This window comes from Hesperophylax consimilis, chromosome 19, assembly GCF_061612785.1.
Source record: "Hesperophylax consimilis isolate HC1 chromosome 19, BYU_Hcon_1.0, whole genome shotgun sequence".
NCBI lineage: Eukaryota > Metazoa > Arthropoda > Insecta > Trichoptera > Limnephilidae > Hesperophylax > Hesperophylax consimilis.
In genome coordinates, this window is record NC_142854.1 from 1807403 (window position 1) to 1834063 (window position 26661).

Consider the following 26661-nt stretch of genomic DNA (forward strand, 5'->3'; position numbering starts at 1 on the left):
CACATAATAGCCGCCCGAGTATACTCTGGCGTGGTCCTTAAGAGGTTAAATGACAAAATTGTTTAAAAATTCTATAATTATTTTAATTGTTTGACCTGAGAAACCATTTTGCATTTTCAATGCATTTTTAAAATAGGTATTTTGCATTTTGCATTTTCAAATGGAAAAGTTTTGACCCATTTCCATTTTGCATTTCAAATGGTTTTGGGTACCCATTTTGCACATCTCTGATATTATGTCTGTGTACAATTGAACGATTGTATTTTTAGGTTATTTTCGAATATCATAATATTTTTCACTAAAACGAAGTAAAAAGTGACAGTTATTGTATTATTATCTTTCTTGTACATACATATTATGGTCTACCTGAAAGTACCCAATCAAAGATTGGATACTTTCTACCCAATCACTTTGTCAGTGGGTCATGATCAATCGACCCAGCAATAAGCGGCACTATAGGAGGTATTGATATAATAATATTTATATGTTTAAAGGTTTACAAGGAGCAATGGATTGCCCTCGACGAAGCAAGACGGGAAGTGTATAAATCACAGAGATGCAAACAGTTTATAATATAATATATTCAATACAGTCATACTGTATACATACATTCACAATCATTATCATTCTTATTTAACAACAGATTATAATAGTCTTTATTCCGAGATCAGAGTTTTTCAATCGGAAAAGAAAATTTAAAAAATAAATAAATACTCATTTTAGCCTGTGATGTCAATATACTATGAAAATGATCCTTTATCTTTTTTTTAGTACTGTACGGCTGATTATTAATCCATTTACAGTACCATCTTCTCATTCCGACACTCTTAACATCTTGGAAGATAAGTATGCAAAAAAGTCTAAGGCTTAGATTTATTAAATATATCAACTGTTTTAGAAATTATATTTAACAGCACCGTTCCTCGTGTCATGCTATGTTATGCTAGAATATCTCTTCTGCCGTGTGGTATCTTGAAAAAGTTATGGCGACGACTACAGCTGAATTGTTCGGACACGTATAAGCCATAGCATTCCAAGAGGAATGGGCTATCAATAGAGTTATGAATTATATTAAAATTAAGCATTGCAAGATTTGCGTAATGTAAAAAAAGGATCATTATTGAAGATGTTTTTAGAAATTTACGATTGACATTTTAAAACTGACAAAAGAATTTCCCAATTTTAGCTAAAGCATATTGATTTCACAAAATTGAAAACTAACCTTTAGTTATTTGGATAACTTGTCGAATTTTGCTTCACGATTAATGTGCAAAAAATTTATAAATAGCACTTGGTTTCAACTTAATTACTACAAGAAACAACTACTTGTATCGAGGGAGATCCATTAAAGTTCCTCTTTTCTCAATCAGAGTTAAGTTTAAAGGTTCGGTTAGGTTACAAATTATTAAGAAAACCCAAATTAACAACATAAAAACCTATTTAGTGCTGTGTTGTTTTTTAAAGAGCCTTTGCATGAAGCGGAATTCGACAAGTTTACCGTTACTCGATTCATTTCTAAAGGCGGTATCCAACCCGGTTGAAATGGAATAGATATAGAGCAAGTGTGAGTGCGTGACAATTCCTTTATATTTTCCAATGGTTCGTTCTGTGCAATAGATCATAAAATAGATTAGACGAGATCCCAGCTTTACATAATAAAAAATGCATATTTAAAAATTATAACTACATTTTAATTACGTAATTTGACAGCTATGATCACGTCGGATCTATTTTTTAATCTGGCTGTTTAAAATTATCGTTAAAAAGTTTTAAAAAAATACAGAATGCTTAAGAAATACTTCCTAAACTGAAAGTTAAAAAAATGCAAGCGCCTCATTCTGTATTTGCAGCAAAATGGCCACCGTTAGACTGTTTAACCTTTCCAACGTAATTTATCCTACCACACGGCGTGTCTTATATCTTATATGCGTATTCGTTTTAGTGAAACTTCACAGATCATATACGTTACATCGATAGCCACCAATGGATCAGATATATCTACCAGCCACATAGATAAAGTTTTTGAGTTGATTAGTTTTAAGGTTACATGGTAAGCTATACAAATATAAATGCTTTAAAAGTCATGGCTTACAACATCTATAGAGGAAGAAATCACAATTATTACATAACCTAATATTATAATTACAAATTTATACACATATGTATAATATTTTCAGGCGAAATTACTTTTGGCAACTGTTTTTTGACATTTTTGCAACAAGTTTGGGTAACCAAACATGATTCATATTCTATCAGTTTAAAGAATAATCATCCACTCCTAGGAAACACTTCCTTGCAAAAAAGAGTTGTGGATGCATGGAACAAACTTCCACAACATGTCATCCATTCTACTAATATAAACCAATTTAAAGCTCAATTAAATCTTATTTGGAGAGAAGAAATGAACTTATTTTAAATTTAAAACAACTCAATTACTGTTAAACTTATTGTAAAATAAGATATAATCTATTTTATAAAATAGTAAAAACATAAATAATTTGTTAATGCACACACAATGTAATGTCTCAATAACTCAAGGAATAAAAAATGTTAATACATAATATATTAAATTAGATAAATCTCTACACACTACATATGTATATATGCAGTATACAACAGTGCGATCCATTGATCTACAATAGACTAGAGAGGTCCTACGTTTAGTCACCAAACATTATAATACTTAGGCCGTATTTTGCTTGCTTAATTACAAGGTGCATATTCATCTTAAGATCAATGGATGCACTGTTTAAATCAATATATGGTCAGTGCCAATTCTTTACTTTACATGTAACACAGTGACGAAAGAATACAGCATCCCCAATTGAATTGAGGCTGAAAGAATCGATTACGAATGTGTGGTCTTTCACTATCTCTCCGGAAAGTGCCGCAAATATAATAAGTACTCATTTATACTCCTAGTACAAGCAGAAAACTGATGGATGTACATCACATAGAGAACACAAAAAACTTATTTCCGGGTCTAAGTTTCGACGCATTTTAAAAGACATTAGCTGATAATATTAAACTCCTAATGACCAATTTTAAAAATTAAATTTGCCATAAAAATTTCAACTTAAGAATTATAATTCTTACGGGAAGAGTACAAAGTTCCATTTTTTACGCTGATCCTAGTTGAATGGCTATAAAGGCATTGCTGTCCGATAATTTTATATCAATGTAAGGGTTCCAACTATATGTATTGTGAACCAAGTCTTGCCCTTCTTCAACTTCTTGTTTTTTGTGTGGAAGAATATTTTATAAAAAGAAAGTATATTTAAACCTGTAGAACGGGTAATACATCCTTATACTTATCGCACCGGAGATGCGGAAGTTTTTGTTCGATTTGACTACGAATGGAGGCCTCTCGCCGGGGCAGTGTACAATATACTGCATAAGCATATAAAATGCCACATATATTATTAACCTTATGCAACGCAATCTATCCTATCACTAAGTGGCACCTTTTGACACATTTCGTTTTGTGTTTTAATGAAAGTTTACAGATCTAGATATGATTAAAAGATATTTTTACATACATGTGAGGAAATGAATTGGCACTGACTGCGTTATTACGTATAAACAAGTTAGAAATTCTCATAGGCCTCCTGAGCGGGCTCTACCCCGCTGGTTCCGTTGAGGAATTCCTCCAGGAAGTCGTCAGAATCTTTCTTCTTGGGTTTCTTGTCTCTGTGCTTTCTTTCTCGGTCCTTATCCTTTCTCTTCTCCTTGTCACTTCCCCGATCCTTCTCCTTCTCTTTATCCTTGGATTTTTTGCTCTTCTTGTGTTTCCTCTCTTCCTTGGACTGCGGAAATATATTTAAGATTATTTATTTATGGTAAAAGTATCTGTAAATATAGAATAAAACATTTTTGAACAAAACAATTATACAGTGTAACATACTAACTGACCGTAACGCCGTTTCCCCGCAGGGGTAGGCAGAGAGGACGGACTGCCAAACAACTAGGTCTTGGCATACACTCCTCGCCACATTCATAGATACTCTTCTCTTCTTCGCTCATTCGCTCTACATGCCCAAACCATCTAAGCGTCCCTTTCTTAATCTTACTCACTACGCTTACATCACCAGATCATTCTTCGCAAATAATTGTTCGGTTGGTGGAAATGGAGATTCCGGGGAGAGCGGAAACTGAGAAACACGCAAGATGGCAGCGGAAGTGAATCTGCCCTGATGGGCGGAGAGTTTTTTTTCTATCAGATATAACCATGTTTTCTTCTTCTCCGAGACCAGTGCTATAATCTCATCATCCCACCATGCATCAACTTTCTTCCTTACTAATATGATTTAAATTAACTAAAATATACAATCAGGACTAAAGGAAACACAATGTTAACTCACAACTGTTCACAACAAAAATATGTGAAATGCTTTTTTGGAAATATCTGCTACTTCTGCGTATTGGTTACCTAAGCTGGGTATGTGTGTATGCGTGGTATACGGGAGTTTAGAAACTAATTGGTACTGACAGAAATTATTGTTGCAGTGAAAGATATTTTTAGTTCACGTCACTCTTTTAGGAACATAAAATGAAATCAAATAGTACAATAGTGCAAGCCTGTCAATAAAGGAATTAATTATTTAAAAAAGAAAAATGACATCAGAGACCAATCTTCTGTCGGACAGCTTTATTAAATTAATATTTTAATTACGATAGTAATGACGTAGCATATTAGTTGACAAACAAATAACGGACAAAATCTGTGAATTTTTTCAGAGGGAGATTCTTAAATAAGCGAATCCTAATCAGAAATACTATTTTCTGTTGTTTGTTTGTAACTCTAATTGAAATTATTTTTACTGGATTTCTTTTGAAAAAAAAAAAATTTTTTATCAGACAGTTTTACTTTAAATTTTGATTAGACAGTTTTACTTTAAATTTTCATTAGACAGTTTTACTTTAAATTTTCATTAGACAGTTTTACTTAAAATTTTCATTAGACAGTTTTACTTTAGATTTTCAACGGAGTGTTAAGTTTTAAAAATTTGTGCTCTATTTTTTTAAATTTTATTTACAAGAATATATATTAAAGGAAAATATGAAGTTTGGGTGAACCTAACAATGAATGGTGTGAATTAGTAATATAATAATATATGAATAAGTACAGGCCCTGTGGGTAGATAGTCTCCAATAGGAAAGGGCAGCAGAAGAGAAAACAAAGAATTAAATTCTCACCCTTTTCTCACTTTTGACTTCAGAATCTGGAGCAACGTCTTCACCTCCTACAAAAATATGTACATACATTTGAATGAAATTAATGCATATATTAATATTTGTAAAAAGAACAACAACACATTATACTTCATACCTTCTGGCGATCGTCTGATACTTGTGTCGATCGGCCACATGGGAGTGGGGATATACAGATTGGATTCGTTTAACTCAGGTCCGCTGTCGTACTTCTCCTCTTCTGACGCTGCCACCTTCCGCTCCTGATCGTACACAGTCAACTTGTCCATTTTGCCAAACAAACTTCCGTCCGAATTACTCGCTGACAATTTTCCATCGGGGGAATCCACCCACTTGTTCGGATCCTTCTCCTTGTACGGCGTGAAGACATTTTCAGAACTGACGCATGATTTGATGGATGACTCAATTGTAGAGTACGGTTTCGACGGAAGATCATTTGTTACATTGAATGCTTTTACAGATGATTCCGTGTTCGATTTACCAATGTTCGCAGTAAATAGTTGTGGAGGTTCGGTTGTCACATTGGAAGCGTACGGTTTTGTTGATTCGTTAGCGGCATTAAGCTGTAGGACTTTGGCGGTTTTGGAGACATTTGTAGTGATATTTTCCTTAGTGGTAAACACCGGTTTAGGTATTGGTTTGTGTCTGAATTCTTGAGTGGCGACATCCTCGTCACTGGACTCGAGGTCGTCTTGGATTCTGACCACGAGTGGATTGGCCCGGTCGTCATCACTAAAACACAAATACATATATACACATTTAGCTGTCACAAATCTAATAAAATAACAGCTCAGAGACTAGCAGTGGTGAAGATTGTAAAGTCTATGGGATTTTCCTTCTGAAAGTCTTCAGTGACTTCTGTTCAGTGACAGTGTACAATAATTTCCCTCTCACCTGCATAACCATCGGCAGGTTCTTGAACCATTCTGCAGACAGGAAGATATAATAATCTATCTGACTTCTATAGAGCATAGAGACTTTTGCTCGATACATCTGTCCAATTATCCACATCGGTGTTAATAAATTATTAACAGTTTAATTCAATGGTTAACCATCGTCAATTATATCGGCACTGCTGTCTTATTGAATCAGTAATATGACTATGCGTATATTATAGCACCGATATGAATATTTTGTTAAAGGTAGAGTTCCCAGCACAGCGACAGTAGTGTCAGTGACACCGCAACATGGTGACAGTATTATGCACTATACAAATATACAGGAGAGTATTCAAACACAGCTATACTAACCAACGTCAGTAAGGCACAGCGATAGTGACAGAGCCGCATTTGCGCTTGCTGCAGGGGTTGATTTTTTACTTAGGAAGATAATGAGCTATTTATAACTTTGGTGTCACAACATTCATTATTGTTTACGTGCAAAAGAATACAAAAATGCAACAACAACAAAAAAAAAGAGTTTAGAGTGAAATCACTAGATAAAATTTATGGATGACTAGGTAGACGATCACATAATGACGATGATGTCATGGCCCTTGGAAGTGAATAGCGCGTCAATGACGCTGTGCTCGGAACTTTACCTTAAATTGGTAGCCTTTTCTAAATAAATACGTTTTTAAATTTCAAAGTAACTTTCTGACATTAAACTAAGTGGAAGGTCATTCCAAGAGTGCGGACCCAGTACGATGAAAGCTCTGTCCCTAAATTTGGTGGCATTCCTGCAAGAGGGTTCAGACTTGGCCGACCTGAGCGGGAATTGCCTCTGAGTAAGATTGTTCATCACGCAGAGAGAGTTAAGTAGTATGATGATGTCATAACCACGAGTATAACGGTGTTGTAACCATATCCAGATATATATACATTATAAGTTACCTATCACTCTCCGCAGTGTGCTTGGGGTAATTTGGAACGTGGGCTTCTTGCTGGCTCCGGGAAGTGGGCGACATATCGTCCAGGAAGCTGTGGTCCAGCACTCCGGCGCAGAAGTCGTCCAAGTCGCTGGCGGAGCGAGGGCCCGGGGACATCTCACTGAGATATCACTTATTAATTAACAAAGAACTGTGGCAATATAGACCTACATGGCCACATAAAGGAACTATGTATCTTTCTAAAAAGAAATGAAATCTAAGATAATATATTTTAGATGCTCTTATGATGACGTAGACGTGCGTAAACAATGAGTAATTTTTTTATCAAATTAAAAAGTGATGAATACAAAGTAATAGATTTATTATTAGACCTGTAAATAAAACACCGGATATGATACAATATTTAGAAAAAGACAGAAATTAAATAAATTTTCTATTCAAATATTGTAGCAGGCTGCATTCACATTGGTAAGATTTCCCGTAAATCGCTCACATAAGTGACTTATGGCAAAATTACAAATGTAAACGACACTGTGAGCCTCTTACTGTAATTTGTAGCAAGTTACAGAAGTCCTAAGTTTTTGATAGGTCTAATTGTGTCCGCGCAAACTTACAGCCTTCTCACAGCTTATGAAATCACTCAAAGAACTCAAATACGAAAATGAATGTAAACGGAAAGGAAGATTCCAAGACGAAGAGATATAATTTATTTTTCAGGTGGAAAAAAGCTCTCTGAAAATGAGCATCCTTTTTTTAAATTATCTGTCCAATCCTTTCTAATCCAACGTTTCTGTTTATAACATTACATATTTCAATTCAAAGTCGGTTGTTGTCATCTCGCTATCATTCGGATAAAATTAAAGAACTCCATTCAATTCAGCCAAAAGTGCGTGGAGAATTGTTTCTCTCAAGCCAACATCTATTCCAACACTTTTATTTGGGCCTTTTCATCTTTATGGACATAATCGTGTAAATTTGACAGCGGCAAAACGTTGTTTACAGAAAGCCATCTTACCGCACATAAAATTACGGGTATAGCGGTCGCTGTGTGCACTTACGTGAGTTAAACTTCCGAACCACTTCTACGAGCTATAAACGCTTGTGTGAGTAACTTATCGAAAACTTACGTAAGTTGTAAATTTAGTCCAGTCAGTGGGGAGTTTTACCTTCCAAAAGGTTAGGTAGTAGCGATTTTGATATATGTTGTTAAGATTGGGACTCTAAGGAAAAAAAAAAGTTTTCGACCTTGGGAGGGTCGAGCTCGACCCGCCATCTTGGATTGAAGGTGCCAAAATTTGTTTTTTTCAAAATAATTGTGAAGTGGTCGTTTTTACAACCAAATTGTCAATGGCAAACTTAAAGACAACTAAATTACCTACATTTTCTGTAGATAGTATTTTTTTGTAAGTCTAGTAGGTAACGAGTTACAGTGGCGGAAATGTGAATATTTTTCTAAAAAATGATGAAATTCCCAACTTTGTAATTTTTTCGGGTTATTCATTACATAATTATAATAATTTTGTAAACTCATTTCCACACCACCATGAGGTATAGAACATGGCGCATTTTTTTATTGTGGTATCTCCAGTAGGTCTACTCCACAGATATACCAGCGATGGTAGATTTCGAAATTATGTTACATTACTATGAATTATGTTACTATAAATTATGTTACTTAATAACAGTCTTCGTCACCAATGTCATCATCTAACTCATTGCCTGTGATACTGAGATTCTGGGCTTTCATTGACAAAATCTCTTCTTCTTCGTCCTCGACATCGATGTGAACCTCTAGCGAATTTCAGCATGTTTGACCATTACAGCACCCACATACAATAGAACACTTCAATCCAGCTTTCGTGCAGCTACATGCAACGCCGCATCCTTTTTTACAATTGCATGAAATGAATTTTAATAAAGTCTCGGGTGCTGGTTCCTTTGTCATTCTTACTGGAACAAGCCCGTTGGTGTCACGTTTCCAGCCCCAGTTTCTGGATTTTTTTGGATTCCATACCATTTTTGGACTTGATGGTACGTTCTAAATGCATTTTCTTATCCATGTCACCCCCGTACAAAGCAACAAGAAAGCGTGTTCTTGCAACTGCTATGTCTTCTGGTGTTGCATCATGTTGTTTGAAGATTCCTATCATGGCATTGAGTCTTGTGTCGTTTTGCACAAGCGAAAAAAAAATTGTTTTTCCTTGGTTGAAGAAGGACGATGTTGTATCGCAGCCGCTAAATGCCTTAAATGCCATGAAGAAACAGAATATTCTCAGCCGCCTCTTTGTATTTCACACTATTCGCGGAACACAGTCTTTCAAAAGTTTTGCCTCTCCCGGGTTTGCGAATATATATACTACTTTTGGGTGGTGCTAATGCTGTCAGCAGAACTAGGAGATCAACGTCTTCGCCAATAATGAAAACAGCGTCATATGATGAACACAAGGAAATCGCAGTATTGACAATCAACTCATCAGCATCTTCTTCAGCCTGCTTAACTGTAAAATCATCCTGTACAAATTACTTTGTAAGCATCGAAATCAGACGGACTTTGTTATTTTCATTGGCTAAAAATCGTTCTTGTGAAACTTGAACTGGCATTGTTTCATCGAAAAGAACATCTGCAGACATGAGCATCCAGGCAACGTCCTGTAACCAGGACTCAATCAGTGTTGCCAAGTCAGCTGTAGACTAGGATCCCACTATAACAAATCAACGTCATCGAGTAAACGGATGATGCTATATAAGTATATTGTAACGTAGAAATACGTTAAAATGATATTGTGTAATATGTTCGTACAAAATTTATCAAGAAAACTGGAGTTTTACAATTTTTTGTCAAAATTTTCTTCTTTCAACCGCTGTAACTCGTTACCTATTAGACTTACAAAAAAAAAACTTTCTACAAAAAATGTAGGTAATTTAGTTGTCTTTAAGTTTGCCTTCAACAATTTGGTTGTAAAATCAACCACTTCATAATTATTTTGAAAAAAACAAATTTTGGCACCTTCAATCCAAGATGGCGGATCGAGCTCGACCCCCCCAAGGTCGAAAACTTTTTTTTTTCTTTAGAGTCCCAATCTTAACAACATATGTGAAAATCGCTACTACCTAACCTTTTGCAAGGTGGAGCCCTTTTTTATCCCCCACTGACTGGACTAATTTTACTTATGAGTGTAAAGCCAGCCTTATAGGTAGGCCACCCATGTTATCGTTTGTCTGAATTCTTCACACAATCAGGGGGCCTAGTCTGTATCTTTCAAAATGTCCGTGCTGCCGGTTTAGCCACGTCACAAACCAGTATTAACCAATCAGTTTAAATCGTTATGCACTGGTGCTGTACATTCGGTAAATATTTATATATTGTAATTATATCATCCAATGCATAAACATATTGCGGAGGAATGCCTAAATTATGAAATCTGTGTTTAGTATATTTACATAGATATTTTAGTAATTAGGGACAGTGTCCACTCAGTTGACAGCACTGGCAAGGAAAGGTTAAACCACGAACTTACTGGTTTGTTAACCTGAAAGATACAGAGTAGGCCCCCAGTTCTAATTTTGAAAATGACACTTAAATTCAAAGCCAATTTGAGTTTGTTGAACCACATTACACGCAGGACGCATAGGCAACTGAAATTAGTATGTTTGATGTAACTGGAGTATGGCCCACGGACATGGAGCGTGCAATCCATAGATACAGAGGGAGGTATGGAAGGGAGCTGCACTGACTAGCAAAGAGGAAAGTTATGTGCTTGGTGTAGAGAAAGTCTAGGGTAGAAACAAAGGCCACTGTGCTTAGACAGGAATGACAGTAGTATGGGTGAACGATGTTGGCGACACAATGTTATTCGCGTGGTTTCATACTAATACTGCTTCATGTACCTAGTTCCTTTTATCTGTGGTGCAGTCTATAAAGGCCGTAAAACTGTTATTTTCACCAAGAAAAGAAGAAAAGAAAATACATAGTCACCTAGATCTCTGTTTCTTTGGTGTAGCGGCAGTAATAACCTGCTGCGGTAAAGGGGGCCCCTGCGCTGACGCAGGGGGACCCTGTCCCGCCCGGGGGCCATCCTGAGGGGCGGGACTGGCAAGGGTGCCGGCGGGAGGCGCGGGGACAGCCGGTGGCGCTGCAGGGGCCAGGAAGGAGCGGTTCAGGGACACACCCACTGCTGAAGATGCTTGCTGCAAGATAAAACACTTAATTAAGTACAGCAACATACAGCGTTATCGTAAGCGAATAGCGATTGCCGCGTAAGAATCCCAACTGCTCTCATCTGTGAGGCTGAAGGGAGTGAGGAAGGCAAGGTTATGAAGTACCTGGCTATGCAGATCTGATCACCAAACACGGCTAAAACCCATTTCAAGCAACGTTCCGATTCTGAATGGTGGTGTTGCGAAGGTTGAAGATGTGTTTGGTGTAAAAATTAAAGAATGTGATATTTTATAATATATTTATTCTGTTGCCGGGATACAACAGCCGTGAATAAATGATAACAATATTTTATGTATCACACAAGTAATTAATCAAAGACACAGCAAGGATTATTCAAGTAATCGCGGCGCGAAAGGAGCAAGTTGTTTTGATTAGCGCGCCAAATATAAGTAAGTAGTAGACTGCCTGAGTACCTTCCCGCTGTCGCTTATGTAAGGTGCGAATGCATCGAGAATCATCCAGTGGGCAGTACCTACGGTGTTTGCTAGTAGGTTCCAATGCGATTAAAGTTGCACCTAAGAATGTTCCCGAACATTTTAGTTGCTATCGATACAAATGTTGTTGCCCGTAAGGCTGAAGATTCTAGCGGTCGTCCAATGGCTGTAGGAATAGCGCGGTAGTTTCAGGTACCGTCCGGCTTGACCTCTAGGCAACGGCCGAAGTGTCCGGAAGTTTATATGACGGCCTAGGTACCTTAGCTCTTGGCACCGTGTACTTAGTAGTTAGTACCTGAAACCGTCCGATTCGAGTAGTGGCGTACCACTACAGTGGTCTTTCACCAAGGTGATACTGAGAGTATCTACCACTTTGGAACGTGCCGCAAATATACTGTATATTTTTAAACTTATGTGAAATAAGTGGACCACAGAGGTCGTCAATTGCAAATGATCTGTTTCATTGTCATCCATTGGGATACGCAAGTATTCCATGCTGATGTTGTTACTGATCCGCATCGTCATAACCTCACTCACACCCAAAGAGTAGCTGTAGCTGTCATTTTTATATCCTTTGTTGACTGTTTTGTTCCTAGTATTGATCTGAAACACATCTGACTTATTACGGTGCAGTCCTCCGGTGAAGAAGCAACTATTTCAGACATACTGCTTGAGCTTTTACACTAGAGAACTATGGCCAAGGTATAACAGTATAACCACGAATACAGGGCGCTGTTCGGCCTCCCTTGGCGATGCAGCGCCTTACAGATGTTCGCAGACAGAAGGGTGCATGGGTTTTCTGCCTTAATGAGCCACAGAGTAGCCGGGACGAATCAGCGCTACCAAAGATCGAAAAACACTCTCGCCTAGTGGCAGGATGCGCCCCTACACCACGAATGGAGAATTTCTCTCAAGCCACCGTAGTACAAGTGCTAAATATGTTTACCATTTAATATCATATTGTGTTATACGAGGGTGGTCTGAAAAGTTTCCGACCTCAAAGCAAAGATGGCGGTACTCGTCAATAAAAGCTAGTGAATGTAGTTGTGCATCTTTTGACAGTTACTCACAAAAGTTTCAGCCATTTTGGAAGCGCAGTTTTTATTTGACAGTCGTTTGGGTGAGTCGATGTGTGTGTTTCTGTGAAAATGGAAAAAATTGAGTATCGATCTGTTATTAAATTTTTGTTTTTGAAAAGCAATACGCCTACGCAAATCAAAGACGAGTTGGAATCTGTGTATGGGGACTCTGCACCATCATTTACCACAGTGAAATTTTGGGCTGCTGAATTTAAACGTGGCCGTAAGTGCTTGGGAGACGATGAACGTTCGGGACGTCCAAAAACTGGAACTACTGACGATAACATTGCTAAACTTCACCAAATAGTGTTAGACGACCGCCGAATTAAAGTGAGAAAGATAGCAGAGGTTATGAAAATGTCCAAAGAACGTGACTGTCACATATTAAATCAAGATTTAGACATGAAAAAGCTGTCCGCGCGTTGGGTGCGGCGTTTGCTCACGTTAGACCAAAAACGTGTTTGAATGAACATTTCCAACGCTCTGTTGGCGCAGTTTAGGCGCAATAAATCCGAGTTTAGGCGCCGATTAATTATTGTAGATGAACAATTATTTTGCAGAGAAAAACGCCGAGTACTATTTCGACGGGTTAGAGAGATGGGAGCATCGCTGGGAGAAGTGTGTAGAGTTACAAGGAGACTATGTAGAAAAATAAATAAAAAGCTTAAGATAAAAAGCATGGTTTCATTGTTAGTTTGTAAACTTTTCAGACCACCCTCGTATGCTTTTACATGGCAGACAGAGTATTGCACTCACCGCTCTGTTCAGCTTAAATAAACGAACATTATTATTAGGAGACTGGCATCGCCGACGAGTTTACAAAATGTCGACAATGTACGCCTGTCTGCGAATCTCCGCACAGACGTATGGCAGTAGTCGCCAAGATACATTAATCGTTGAGTATCAAATACTTGCGTATCCTTGTGGAAGAGGGGCCTTACTTGGTAATAAATCTGGAAACAAAAATAAGTTACCAGAGGGTTGACATTGGGAGGCACGATGGGTTTTCCGCCACCCAGCACGATGGAGGGTGACCGGTCGTGGTGCTGGCGGATGGTGGGCGCTGTGCCACTAGCCTCCTGCTTGCGGCGCGACGCTAGCTTCTCCAGGAAACTGTTGTAGTCTGCCTCCTCCGACTCCTGAAACCAAACATTAGGATTAATTGGGAAAGATAATTTGACAGTTTCCGCCGGTCCTACTTTAAAAATGGGAAAGGCATTGCTATCCGATATTTTAAAATTAATATTGTATACCAATCTCTTTGTGAAGGTTTCAACTACAAGTATGTATATGCATTAAAAAGAAATTATACAAGTCTTCCGTAACTTCTTATCTTTGTGTCTTTTGTGAGTAAAGATGCGTATTTTTAATCTAAACAATACCAAAACGCTCCCATAGAGTACTAGCATTGTATGGTTTCTTATAGTATTTTTAATCTAAACAAGACCAAAACGCTCCCATAGAGTATTAGAATTGTATGGTTTCAAAAGGTTCTTATCTATCTTATAATAAAAATTTAAATATTCATTTGTTCATAATCTTGAATCTCCGAAACTTCTTCACCGATTGTTTTGAAATTTTCACATAACGTTGCATTTGAATACGCGTGTGTTTTTATATACCTATATTATATAGATGTCACCTGAGACAGGTAAAAACATGCTTTTATGAAATACATGCGCTATTGTTTCTCTATCTGCACAGACAGACTGAACAACAGCAACGCGTGGCAGGGTACAGCTAGTAAATAAATAAATACTTATGAATGTATACACGATCTGTGCGTACTAATCACATATTTTCTACCCTCGATTAGTGCGTGTGTATTTGAATCTGTACTAGGCCACAACGCACCCATAGATTAACTGTATGGTTTCCGAAGTATTAAAAAATAAATTCTTTAGAAAGTATGTTAGCAAGTTCTAAGAGTGTTAGAATGCAGATAACCTACACTTTCAAAATATGCTAAAGACTTGTTGTTTCACATAAATTAAAAAATTCATCAAATTATAATTTCCAATTATATATTCATTTTTTTATTTATTTTTTATTGTTTAACTTATTTTGTTTTGTTTATTTAGGAAAACCAACAGATTTTTTACATCTTTAAATAATTAACTTATAAAAAATACAAATAATATCTAATGATAGGTTTTCACTTAAAAAATTAATTATAATAACAAACTAAGGGTCCAGTACCCGTGGGCAAAAAATATTTACAGAAAATACAAAATACTAAATAAAGTAAACATAACATCGGATATAAGAACACAAGTAAATTACAATATAACAATTTTATCCTCACACAACACCAATAATCACCAAAAAATAACATTGTTATAAGTTAAAATTATATATGGATAATTTGTATAGCGCCATTTTTGGTGAAAATCACCGCAAGAGCACTTTACAAATTTTACTTATTATCTAAGCTTTATCTTATTACGTACAAGCAGATACAGAAACGAGCCTAAATGAAGTAACTGAACCTGAAATTATCAATGATTATTTACATTTTCATATTTAGTAATCGGTGACAGTCGTCAAGCTTCCATGTAACAACTTCCTTCGTTTCATTTATCTATGGTTTTTGATGCTTCGAAAATAGATTTATAGCAGTCCCAGATAGATGTTGGGAAGGTATGTCATCGACGACCGTCCTGTTCCTTCTCACACATCTCGTATGAAAACAAAAAAATACAGAAGATACTACGATGATGTCAATGACAACTTCTCTCTGGGACTAGCCTAGCTTTATAACGAAGATAAGTTGTTAAGAGTCGATGAGATAAGTTAAGTTAAGTTGATAAGTCAAGTTGATAAGATAAATATATACATTAAGCCACTCTGGCATCTACAAAGTCAATTGTAACGATTAACCGGTTTTATTATATATAGATATATATATAATAAAAGAACAGGCTAGGTGTTTGACAAGTACGGGCTTTTCAGAATTTGCCGAACACTTAATACCATACATTTAATAAAAATACAGGAGTCCAAATTATTCATAAAAATATAATAGGAATACGTCTTAATAATTTAAAAGCATTAGAAATATCCAATACGAATAAAAATAAACATAATTGCCAACTTTTAATAAACAGTTAAAGATGTTCCCTTTGTCCCTATGTAACCACCCTTTCCCTACCCCTCTACCTACCCCTCCACCAGGCATTCTTTGATGCTCTCTCCATCTCGTAATTGTAATTGTCCTCTGTATTAAGTTAGTCTATATTTCCATTGTCCTGAAGAAGGTTGAGTGCAGCTGAAATCGGTTGATAACTCAATAAAGTGGTTTAAAACAAAGTATTTTTTTAATTTTATTTATACAAGTTGTTAACCTGGAATACATCCAACTCGTTAAGTGCCTGATCAGTCTCCTGCTGATTGGTCTGCATCTGCGTCTGGAGAGTGGACTTCTGCAGGTTCAGGAAGGGGATGCTCAGGAACTTGTGCAGGAGTCGGAGCCCAAACCCATTCCTCATGGAGGCCTCGGCATATCTTATGGAGCCACTTCTAAACAACGGACAAAGACACTTTAAGTAATAATAAATGAATCGTTATCTCCCTTTTAGTTTTGTTACAAGTGGAGATAATGACATCCTCATTGGGATTTCCCGTGCTGAAAATTCTTTTTTTTTAAATTTTCTAATTGTTTCTGGCTTTCACCCTTCAAGGGTGTTAAAAGGCGAGAGAGGGAAGGTCAATTTCATTTACATATTAAAATTAAATTTATGAATACATAATATGAAGTTATTGAAACAATTATAAAAGTATTACAGTGAAACTCTCTTAAGAAGTTTTCCAAGGGACCGTAAAGCTGGGAAACTTTATATGTGGGTTAAATTGGGCAATTTTTCAAGTTCAGCCTTCAAGGAACCAGAAGTAAGAAGTGTTTCTGTATTTGGTGTCGGTATGATTTCTGATTCTGAACTCCCCATGTAGCTTCTTATTTGAGTTTTAAATGTTCTGTTTTATAATGTTGATGTGATTGTTGAAAGAGAATGGGATTTTGTTGTAGATCTTAGTACCACTTATAAGAAGCTTTTTTATCCAAATGTTGTAATTTGTAGGTATGTTGCTTGTTGGATATGTTTTTGAACCTGAGATAAGTAAGTATTTCTAACACATGAGTTATTTTTTGTGTTTTGTATTTATGAATATAAAGGAGTGTTCTTTTAGAATAGAGGTGTTTAATTGACATAATGTAAAGGTTGTTAAAGATTTTGTTAGTGCTAGTTCTAACAAGGACGTTCAGTAGAATTTTCATGATGGCTTTATGGGTTTTAATTGGTGAATTTAGAATATTGTCATTTGCACTGTCCCACGCCATTGAACTTTATAACTTCATGACTATCTCATTGAAACAACTCGCAGAGAATATACCAACAGTAATATAAAGCTAGCAAAAGGTTGTGTGCGTGTGTTACCTGCTTTGCATGGCCATCTCCATGACGCACTCTATCTGGTGCGGGTGCACCTGTCTGTGGTGGTGCATGTCGCAGTGGTTGCCCAGTATTATCACTGGCACGTCGGAGGGAATGCCGGCCAACTCGCGCTGGACGTAGTCAAATGTCCTGAAATAATAATAATACTTGGATAATTACTATAGCTCCGCTTTTGGGAAAAATCACTTCAAGGGCACTGTACAAATATACCTAGATATGAGGCGCGGTCCCTCCATACATGCTTAGGATTAACAGCATCCTGTATGTTCTATATTAAAAAGGTTTTAACTTAAAACAGCAATAGTGCAATTGACGACACGACGCACGGAGCAAATCGAAATACATTATTAATTCTCAATGCTCGAATATCTTTGTGTAACCGCACAGCGTGCAAATACACACCTACTAGCAACAGCATCTCAGAATGACTGCGTTTAACCAGCGACACAACGTACGGCCATGGAGCAAGTCATATTTATGCTCGAATATCTATGAACCGTGTACACACATACCAGCAACAGTTTGGATGCTATCTAGAACCCAGTATCCGAAAAGCTGAAAAAAATTCTAATTTCGCACATGCGTATTCTCTCCCGCCTGCTCAGGCCTTTTAAGGCCAAATACATATTTGGCTAGAGCATCCAACATGCGGTGACTTTAATGTATGTGCGCATAATGCACAGAATAGTATACCTTATTACGAATCAAATGGATTGTTTTTAGTTAAAGTTTGCGCGATGCGTTTCAACAGTTTGGCTTGAGTAACTTTAGTCAAACATTGAATATCCGTCGATTAGTTATTTAATTAATTTAATTTAGGATCTGTAATTGATGTTGCGGATCATTAAATATGACAGACATTGAATTTTAGCCGTGACCGCGCCGTTTCAGTCATCCTCGAAGAGTGGTTAAAGTTAGAGACTTATGTAATTAACTAACTATCAGTCCGAGGACGGGCTGTGAAATAATTCTGTCTTGGCACACTTTCTTTCACTTCTCCTTGATCACATTCCGTCCTCCTCTGCGCCACCGAAGGGTTGGCGGTGTGATGGATAGCGAACCTCATCGACACCTGTGTCGGCCATTCCCTTCCAAGGACTACTTATAAAATCTAGCTTAATATACCGTTAAACACATATAAAACCTACCTATGTAAACAAAACTTATTTATATTAAACTAATCACATGTCATTTTGAAAGCTCAATCTATATTACCACAGAGCAGATAATCCCCTACAAGTGTCATCAACTCCTGTTTATCCCTTCAGTGTATTTAGTGAAATTTACTTATAAAGTTTTTAGCAATGGCTACCCAGATGCAGGTAGGTTTTTTTTTTTTTTTATAGTGAATACCTCACAAGAGTCCCAACTGCTCCCGTCTGGAGCCAGTGAGACTATGGCATCCCCAATTGGGGGATGTTGTGAGGCTGAAGGTAAGTGGGGAAGGGAAAGAGGAAGGTGGGGAAGTACCTGGCTATTCAGATCTAGTCACTAAACACGGCTAAAGCCATTTGGAGCAACGTTTCAATTCTGAATGGTGGTCTTACACCAGGGCGATACTGGTAGTATCTTCCACTCTGAAATGAATCTGAATGAATCTCTGAGGTGAATTTTATATTAAAATTAATTATATATTAAATGATTTTTATTTATTTTTTATAAATTTTTTAAACATACGGGATAGGCGGTTCCATGCTAACTCAACACAGTGACCATTCAACACACTTTTAAAAAGTGATATAAAGTCATTAAAAATGATGAATTTTTTTTTTTAACTTAACTTAACTTAACCTAACCTACTTAACCCAGTTAATAAAGTTTATGTTTCATCACTTTCCATGTCTTTATATAACTTTTTAAAGATGTGATGAATTATCATTTTGATGATTTATCCGGTCACCGGGATAGGCGGTGAAACCTAGGTAGATTCATTAGCTTTAAAACACAGTAAGCAGTTCATAAGTTTCTATATTAACATTTTAAGATACATTAATCAAATCGAATGGCTTAATCAAAAACAGAACACCTGGAAATCTCCATCGCTCAAGTGGAAAAAAAGTTTTCATGTTTTAACTCTTTGTGTGCCGATGCTAAATGTTCGCCATGTGCCAGCTATTCTATTTCTATCTGAGTTGCACTAACCATGGTTTAGTGATGTCCAGCATCAAAATAACTCCATTGGCATTCTGGTAGACGTTGAGGAAGGTGGCATCCAGCTTGGGGGTCTCGGCAATCTCCGACGCAGCCCCGGGAGCCGCATTCTCCAGCTTCAGACCCGCGTTGCCCTTTTTCTTGGCCTGCGCCTTGTCCACTACCTCCCACACTTCCACCTGCCAACAAGTTATCACTTGACAATGAATAACAATACGAAAATAATATAAATAATTGAGCAATGGAATCATGGCATGGGGAGGTGGCACTTCATCTGCACTACACCCAATCATAAAAGCCCAGAAAACCATAATCAAAATAATCCTTAGGCTACCTCTAACTACAGACTCGAACATAATCTTTAATATTATGAATGTGTTCGTTCGGCAGATATACGCAAAAATAATCCTCACGCACCTTTATAAAAACATACATAAATACTACACAAATTTAAATACTCGCTGTACTCGAAACAATAACAAAGATTTACTCCAAATTCCTGTAATGCATACTACTTTCGGACAAAGAAATTTTAGGTACATGCAACAAGATTGTACAATACTCTTCCAGAGTACATAAAATAATATGAACATTATAATTTGGATAAAAAGTAATAATAGGACCTTTACCGGTGCCCTCACCCAAATTCTCAAATATTGAGTGTTTATATTATAATATAAGTGTAGGTATAATCACAAGTATTTAAACTAACTATTAAAATGACAGCCTCAACACGGACTAGCCTTACTAGCCTAGTGAGGCAGGTTATGAGAATCCTCAACTTTATCTAATTGTTATGTATTCTATCTATTTACATGTTTATATTTGCAAATTTATTGAACAAAGATTTGATTATTATTATTGATAAACACCAAAACATTATTCAAATCAAAAAAATATATATCTACATACATACATATATATTTTGGAGTAAGGTATGCAAGCCTGAAGGTTGCTACGAACGGGGGTTTTGCGGGCTCCACGATGGAAACCAGTGCCGGCTGTTCAGCTTCAGAAGGTAGAATCGTGGGACTCTAATTATTAGCTCAGGTATTGAGTCGGCAGGTTATGCCTTTACACGGGGAACATTCAACAATTCAAGACTCCACTCCATCGTCAAATGAAACACCTAAATGGGAATGATTAATGAGTGTATTTACAGGTCAACAAGCACATAGAATAACACAAAAAGGGGACACAATATACATCCTAAATTATTCCTGGCTGATTGAATTGAACAAATCTCTTTCTCATATTGGCTCCGTCTGGCAGACGTCTTTAACAGGCATTTAAAAAAAAGGCACATAGTAGGGCAAAGGTTTGGTGCACGCTTACATGAGTTGTCCCGGGGGATGCAGGAGTTGCTAGGCTAGCGAGATGTTACTTCCAGACATTGTAGAGTGGAAACAAAGGTAGTAATCGTCTACAAGCGAAAAACGAGCGCGTGCTAGGCTATGGCGATGTTGAGGAGGCCGGGGCCGGGCGCACAGCGTCCGAGTTTTAGAGTTGAAACGCACGTGATGTCGAGCCCAAGGCTAGAATTGGAGTGAAGATGGCTGCCGGTCATAAAACCGTTGGGCTTTCACGTTGGTGCGCAGTATGCATGCGCACCGTTCTGCGCCGCCTAGTTCTGCGTTGAATTTAGTTTCGCGGGGATTTTAAAATGTGTTTGAGAGATCTGTTTCGTGACAAGGTAGTGGGGAGGGGATGGAGAAAGGAAGGTTGAGAAATACCTGGCTATTCAAATACAGTCACCAAACAAGACTAAAGCCGAATGGTAGTCTTTCACTGAAAATACATATCTTCCACTTACCTTGACAATGTGGTCAGTTTCCTTGTAGGTCCAGTTGATGGGTGCCACCTGAATCTGGTCGGTGGGACGGTACTCCTCGATGAAGGCTCCGCCCTGTAGCCGCTGCAGCAGGCAAGTCTTGCCTACATTTCTATCGCCCTTTATCAATATTTTCACTGGAAATAATGTTTTCATATTTATAGGATTAATATAACTTTAGCACCCTCCCCAATAAAGACTCCACCGAAATGCTTGGAGTAAGTATCTCAGACCAGTTAAGTAACGAGCCTTAGATTTAATTTTGGATCCCCCGGGGAGCGTCAGTGCTCGTAATACAAGCGGGAAACTGGTGAATCTGCATCACATTTACAGTTGATTTGGTAATATAACCTTTTTTTGGTTTGAGCTTTCGTTTTTGTGTAAATCCAGTCCAAAGCTGAAATTTTTTAGGTCAAATTTGATGTAAATTCTATGTGATAGAGATTAACTTATTTCCCGTTTGAACTATGAGTTTCGATAAATAGCAGAGACGTGCCTCATTCAATAAAGATAAATTGTTTAAAAATATATGTTTTTGGCTGTCACTGTGGATATGGAAACAAATTAATTAAAAGATTGCAACCGTTCAATAATTTGAACATTAAATTAACACATATTTACATAGTAAAATCAGAAGTTAAATATAATTCAGAAAACAGTGGGGGAAATTATTCAAATAGCCGATCAAGGTTCTTCTCGAAACAGAAGATTCGTTTATTGCACATGTCTTCGGTGTGGCCATTGTCAGGGAAAATAAATTATTAATATAATGACTGGGTTCTTAAGTTCTTCCACACATTCTCAAGCAATTTTTTTTTCTTTTAAAATAAAACCCAAACTAAGAACCCAAGAGCCTTCTTTACAAAATAGGTTACTTACAAGGAGATACAAGTACGTACAAAATATTATAAACAAGTATGAGTAGACTTAGGTTTAATTAATAATGATTTAGAAGAGATGATAGTATAGCCTTTTTGTACCTAGCTTCTGTGCAGTTGAACAGATCCGCTACATCTGCGTACCTATTACTAACTTCATGTAATCTAGATACAAGCGAGTGTTTGAAATGCTCAGCCCTGGAATTGTTACATTTAAACAGGGTTTTAGAACGAGTAGCTCTAATGGGTACATGAAATTCAATGAGGTTAATTAAATCAAGGCTGTCTACACTAATATTTACAATTTCGAACATAAATATTAAGTGGATCTGAGAGTTTTTATAAATTATTTATGATAAACAGTACTTGCAGTGAAATTTCACAAAACTGCTGTACAAAATAAAGATGACATAAGAATGATAAAGAGATAACCGAAAGCGATAATAGGTAACATGGCTAATAACCTTAATAAAATTTTTATTGAAATCAGCACTCAAATGAACATTTAAAAGGTCCATAATTCCTGTAAAGTAATTGTAACGGACAACTAAATTAACTTTTAATAGGACAACCATGGAAAGGCAATAGAACCCATATTCCATACTAGAGAATGAAGCATATTTTTGGAGTAAAACTCCGCTCTCAACTACCTGTTGTCATGATAATACGGTAAGAAGGCACAGGGGATACACATGGGGGTATATGTTAATAAATTTTGGCTACGATGTAATTTTTTTATTGACCAATACAACATTTATACAGGCTCTGAAGTACATCCATAATAAAATAATACCACTTACCATGAATTTAAAAAACCTGTTAAAAATGATAAACTGTTTTTGATAACATAGATCATCCATATAATTTCAATGGCCGAGAGGTCGCTCGTTAGTAATTATAAAAAAATCTAAAATATCTAAAAATTAAATTTGAAACAGTCTGACGTTGACCTTAAGTATGCCTTAAAAGCCACTTAGCATACTTTCCATGCAGATTGCCATTTCTAAGGTTTTTACTTCCATGGACATAACCATCGATATATCAACCAAATTATTAGAAATTGAGTGGCGAAAAATAACCAATTAAAAATGGAAATTCCAACAACACATAATATATTAGTATTCACCGCCTTTGTTAAATAAATTGTTTACAAATAAATCATAGTCTAGCAACGAAGGTCGGAAATTCCAAATAAAAAGTAATAGAAAATAATAGTATTGAAATAAACCATAATTAAGATTTAGAATATTGTGGCGAGACACCGTGTTCGAAAAACGAACAGGGGTTGGAATAGCCGACTCAAGGGCTATTCCACACAGATAACAAATCAATTAATTATACGGTTTTTGACAGGCGAATGCGGAAACACAATGCGTAACGTTACTTCACAAGCAACTTACCGGTGAAATGATGGTGAAATCTGCATCAGCCTCATCTGTCAGCACTGGAACTGAACTGTCGTTCGTTATCACTCGTTATTTTAGATTAAATTGCGATAATAAATACGTATTATGATTATTCCGATAACACAACCGGGGATCGATAATTGACAGGTCGAACCGTTTTTGTGCAACTGGCTGGGCTCACGGCTTTCCGTCGTTTTAGCTGACTTGTGCGAACTTAAACTAAACAGTTCAAATCCTGACGATACGATTGGTTAGTACACGGCCTGTCAAAAGCAATTGGCGTTACGGAACATTCCGCCCACCAAAATACAACAACGTGTATTTTAAATAAAATTTAGAAACAAAACGGGCAATGCTGTGGAACGTTGCGTGAACGAAGAAACAGTGAAAAGAGAGAAGAAAAAGAAAAAAAATATATATTAATAATAATAATGAAAATGATAAGAAAGAATGCGCCGCGGAAGCGAAAATGATTAGTCACATTGACTAGGCAATGGACACAATTTGGGTAATGGTCTCGTGAGAAGAGAACCATTCGATGTACGAACCGTAGCGATACGAACAACGCCGTCGGGGCCTGGATGACAATGTTCTCGATGTAGAGCGTCTATCACAAGAGAAGTAAGCTTAGATTCGCGAGGAAATAGGGCAGGATGTTTATACTCGAATTCGAGCCCAGATTGAGATAACCTGCCACCCACCCTGAGCACACCGTGGTCGTCAATGAAGGGATTAAGCTTCCGCATTTGTTTCGACATAAGGTTGCCCTCTTTCAAGCGTGTGATATCATTATTAAAATGTACATGATGAGTGCGTTTAACTACTGTCAAAAGTGAAGTGTGAATTTCGGCACGGTTTAATGGAAGATACAAACGACGAGATTCTTTATTCTGTAGGTTGTATATGAATCTAAGACAGTAACCGAGAATGCGTTGGATCTTCCGAATCGAAGAAAATTTAACTAATAATAGGTCCACCAGATTTTCGTCCTGTTGGACAAATAAAGATCGAACTCGTTCCTCAGAGTGAAGTTCAATTTCGTCGAAATTGCCATCGAACAACGGCCAAGAATCGGATGACTGGATCAGCCACGAAGGCCCCGCCCACCATAACGTGTTATCGATCAGATCGGCTGGAGATTGACCACGAGAAGCGACATCCGCTGGATTATCTCCAGATGACACGTGATGCCAGGAAGTCCCTTCGAGGGCATCTTGAATGTGACTGACACGGTTAGCCACGAAAGTCTTCCAGCGACACGAAAGAGAACGTAACCAGGCGAGCACGATGGTTGAATCCGACCACGCAAAGGTATTGGAGATCTGAAGCAATGGTACGTATAAATCTTTGACGAATTTTAATAGATCTGCTAGAAGAACTGCCGCACACAGTTCAAGGCGAGGCAATGAAATCTTTTTTGTGGGGGTGACTCGAGACTTGGCGCAAACCAAATATATTTGGACTTTATCGTTAACATCCATGATTTGCAAGTAAACTACCGCGCCATATCCAAGTTCCGAACTATCTGAGAAGCCATGAAGTTGACACGACTCCATGTGAGGGAATGACACCCATCGAGGGATTTTGAACGACTTCAAGAGCGGTAATTGTTTAGTATAACGATCCCATTGACGAACAATTTTAACAGGGGGGGTGTCATCCCACCCAACCTTTAGAACCCACAACTTTGGTACTAGGGATTTGGCGAAAAACGTCAAAGGGCATAGAAAAACGAGAGGGTCAAAAACCCGAGCGACTTCACTGAGGATAGTGCGTTTAGTGCACTCGCGATCGAGGCATAGGACTTCGAATGAAAATGTATCATGTCGTGGCTCCCACTTTAATCCCAATACCTTAAGAATGTGAGAGTTATCAACATCCATGGACACCAAGTCATTGAGGCAGTATTCCGGAGGCAGATCGGCGAGTAATTCTGGTTTGTTACTAGCCCACTTCCGCAATTCGAATTGACCTCGTTTAAACAGCTCGATAACTTCGGTTTTCGTTTGTTGAGCTTGTTCTAAGCTGTTACAACCGGTAACGATGTCATCTATGTAAATATCCGAAGTTAGCACACGACGCGCTAGCGGTAAATCATAACCTTCATCTTTGGTCAACTGTTTGACAGTACGACAGGCCAAAAATGGGGCGGAGGAGACACCATAGGTTACAGTGTTTAGTTGGTACTCGTGGAAGGGTTCCGACGAATGAAAACGCCAAAATATTCTTTGGAAAGCGCGATCTGGTTCTAGAACCAATATTTGGCGATACATTTGTCGTACATCAGCAGTAAACACTACCGATGGTATACGGAATTTTAGCAAAAGCTCCAGCAGGTTCTTTTGAAGCTTTTGACCGATAAGCAAGGTATCATTTAACAAGGATCCGTTAACATCCGTCGCTGAGGCGTCGAAAACGACTCTTAAGTAAATGCTAGTGCCGCCTGGACGAAGAATGCAATGATGAGGTATGTGATACTTTCCCTTGTGCAAATCTTTTCCAGGAACACGAGTCATGTGACCACTGTGTAAATAATCAGTCATGAAAGCAGAATATTGTTCACGTAAGGTTGGATTTGCTATGAGTTTGCGCTCGAGTGAATGGAATCTACGTAAAGCGATCTCACGCGACCCTGGAAAAGAGATATCCCTTCCACTTTCTCGGAAAGGCAAGGATACGATGTATCTTCCCGAAGATCCGTCCCGTGAGTGGTCAGTGCAGTACATTTGTTCACAAAGTTGTTCCTCATGAGTGAGGTGTGAAGACTGGGGAATGGTGTCTAACTCCCACAGTCGCTGGACCTCTTCGTGGAGCCGGTCCTCGTTAGTAACGATGAAAGATTTCGTTTCGTGAGCAGTGTCCGAACCAATTGAACCTAGAAGAAGCCAACCAAATGCAGAATTGAAAGCTGATGGCTGACGTGGACCACCATTCACATTACCAGGTCTCAGAAGACAAGAGAAAACCTCAGCACCCAGAAGAAGATCAATCGGTCCCGGTTTGTGACAGTCAGGATCGGCAAGAGGCAAGTCTCTCAACTGATGCCACGATGACTTATCTAGACGAACAGTTGGCATGTTGCCACAGATACTTGGCAGCGTAAGTGCCTTGATGTTGAAGAGAACCCGTCCCTTAACACCGATCTCTAATTGAATGACTCCTGACGTGGTTGC

General features: G+C 37.7%; 1 protein-coding gene across 1 annotated transcript in view; it reads right to left on the reverse strand.

Annotated features, from left to right (window-relative positions):
* Positions 1-561: 561 nt before the first annotated feature.
* The window catches only part of LOC149414628 (rab-like protein 6), a 29401-nt gene continuing 3301 nt past the window's right edge, over positions 562-26661 (reverse strand). Inside the window, exons 3-12 of the mRNA XM_089643181.1 lie at positions 21187-21341; positions 19365-19552; positions 17205-17351; positions 16116-16290; positions 13746-13910; positions 11016-11227; positions 7044-7199; positions 5330-5943; positions 5197-5243; positions 562-3806 (exon numbers count right to left, since the gene is read on the reverse strand). Coding sequence (XP_089499307.1) covers positions 3588-3806; positions 5197-5243; positions 5330-5943; positions 7044-7199; positions 11016-11227; positions 13746-13910; positions 16116-16290; positions 17205-17351; positions 19365-19552; positions 21187-21341 — 2078 coding nt within the window. The 3' untranslated portion in view covers positions 562-3587. The remainder of the gene's footprint in view (positions 3807-5196; positions 5244-5329; positions 5944-7043; positions 7200-11015; positions 11228-13745; positions 13911-16115; positions 16291-17204; positions 17352-19364; positions 19553-21186; positions 21342-26661) is intronic.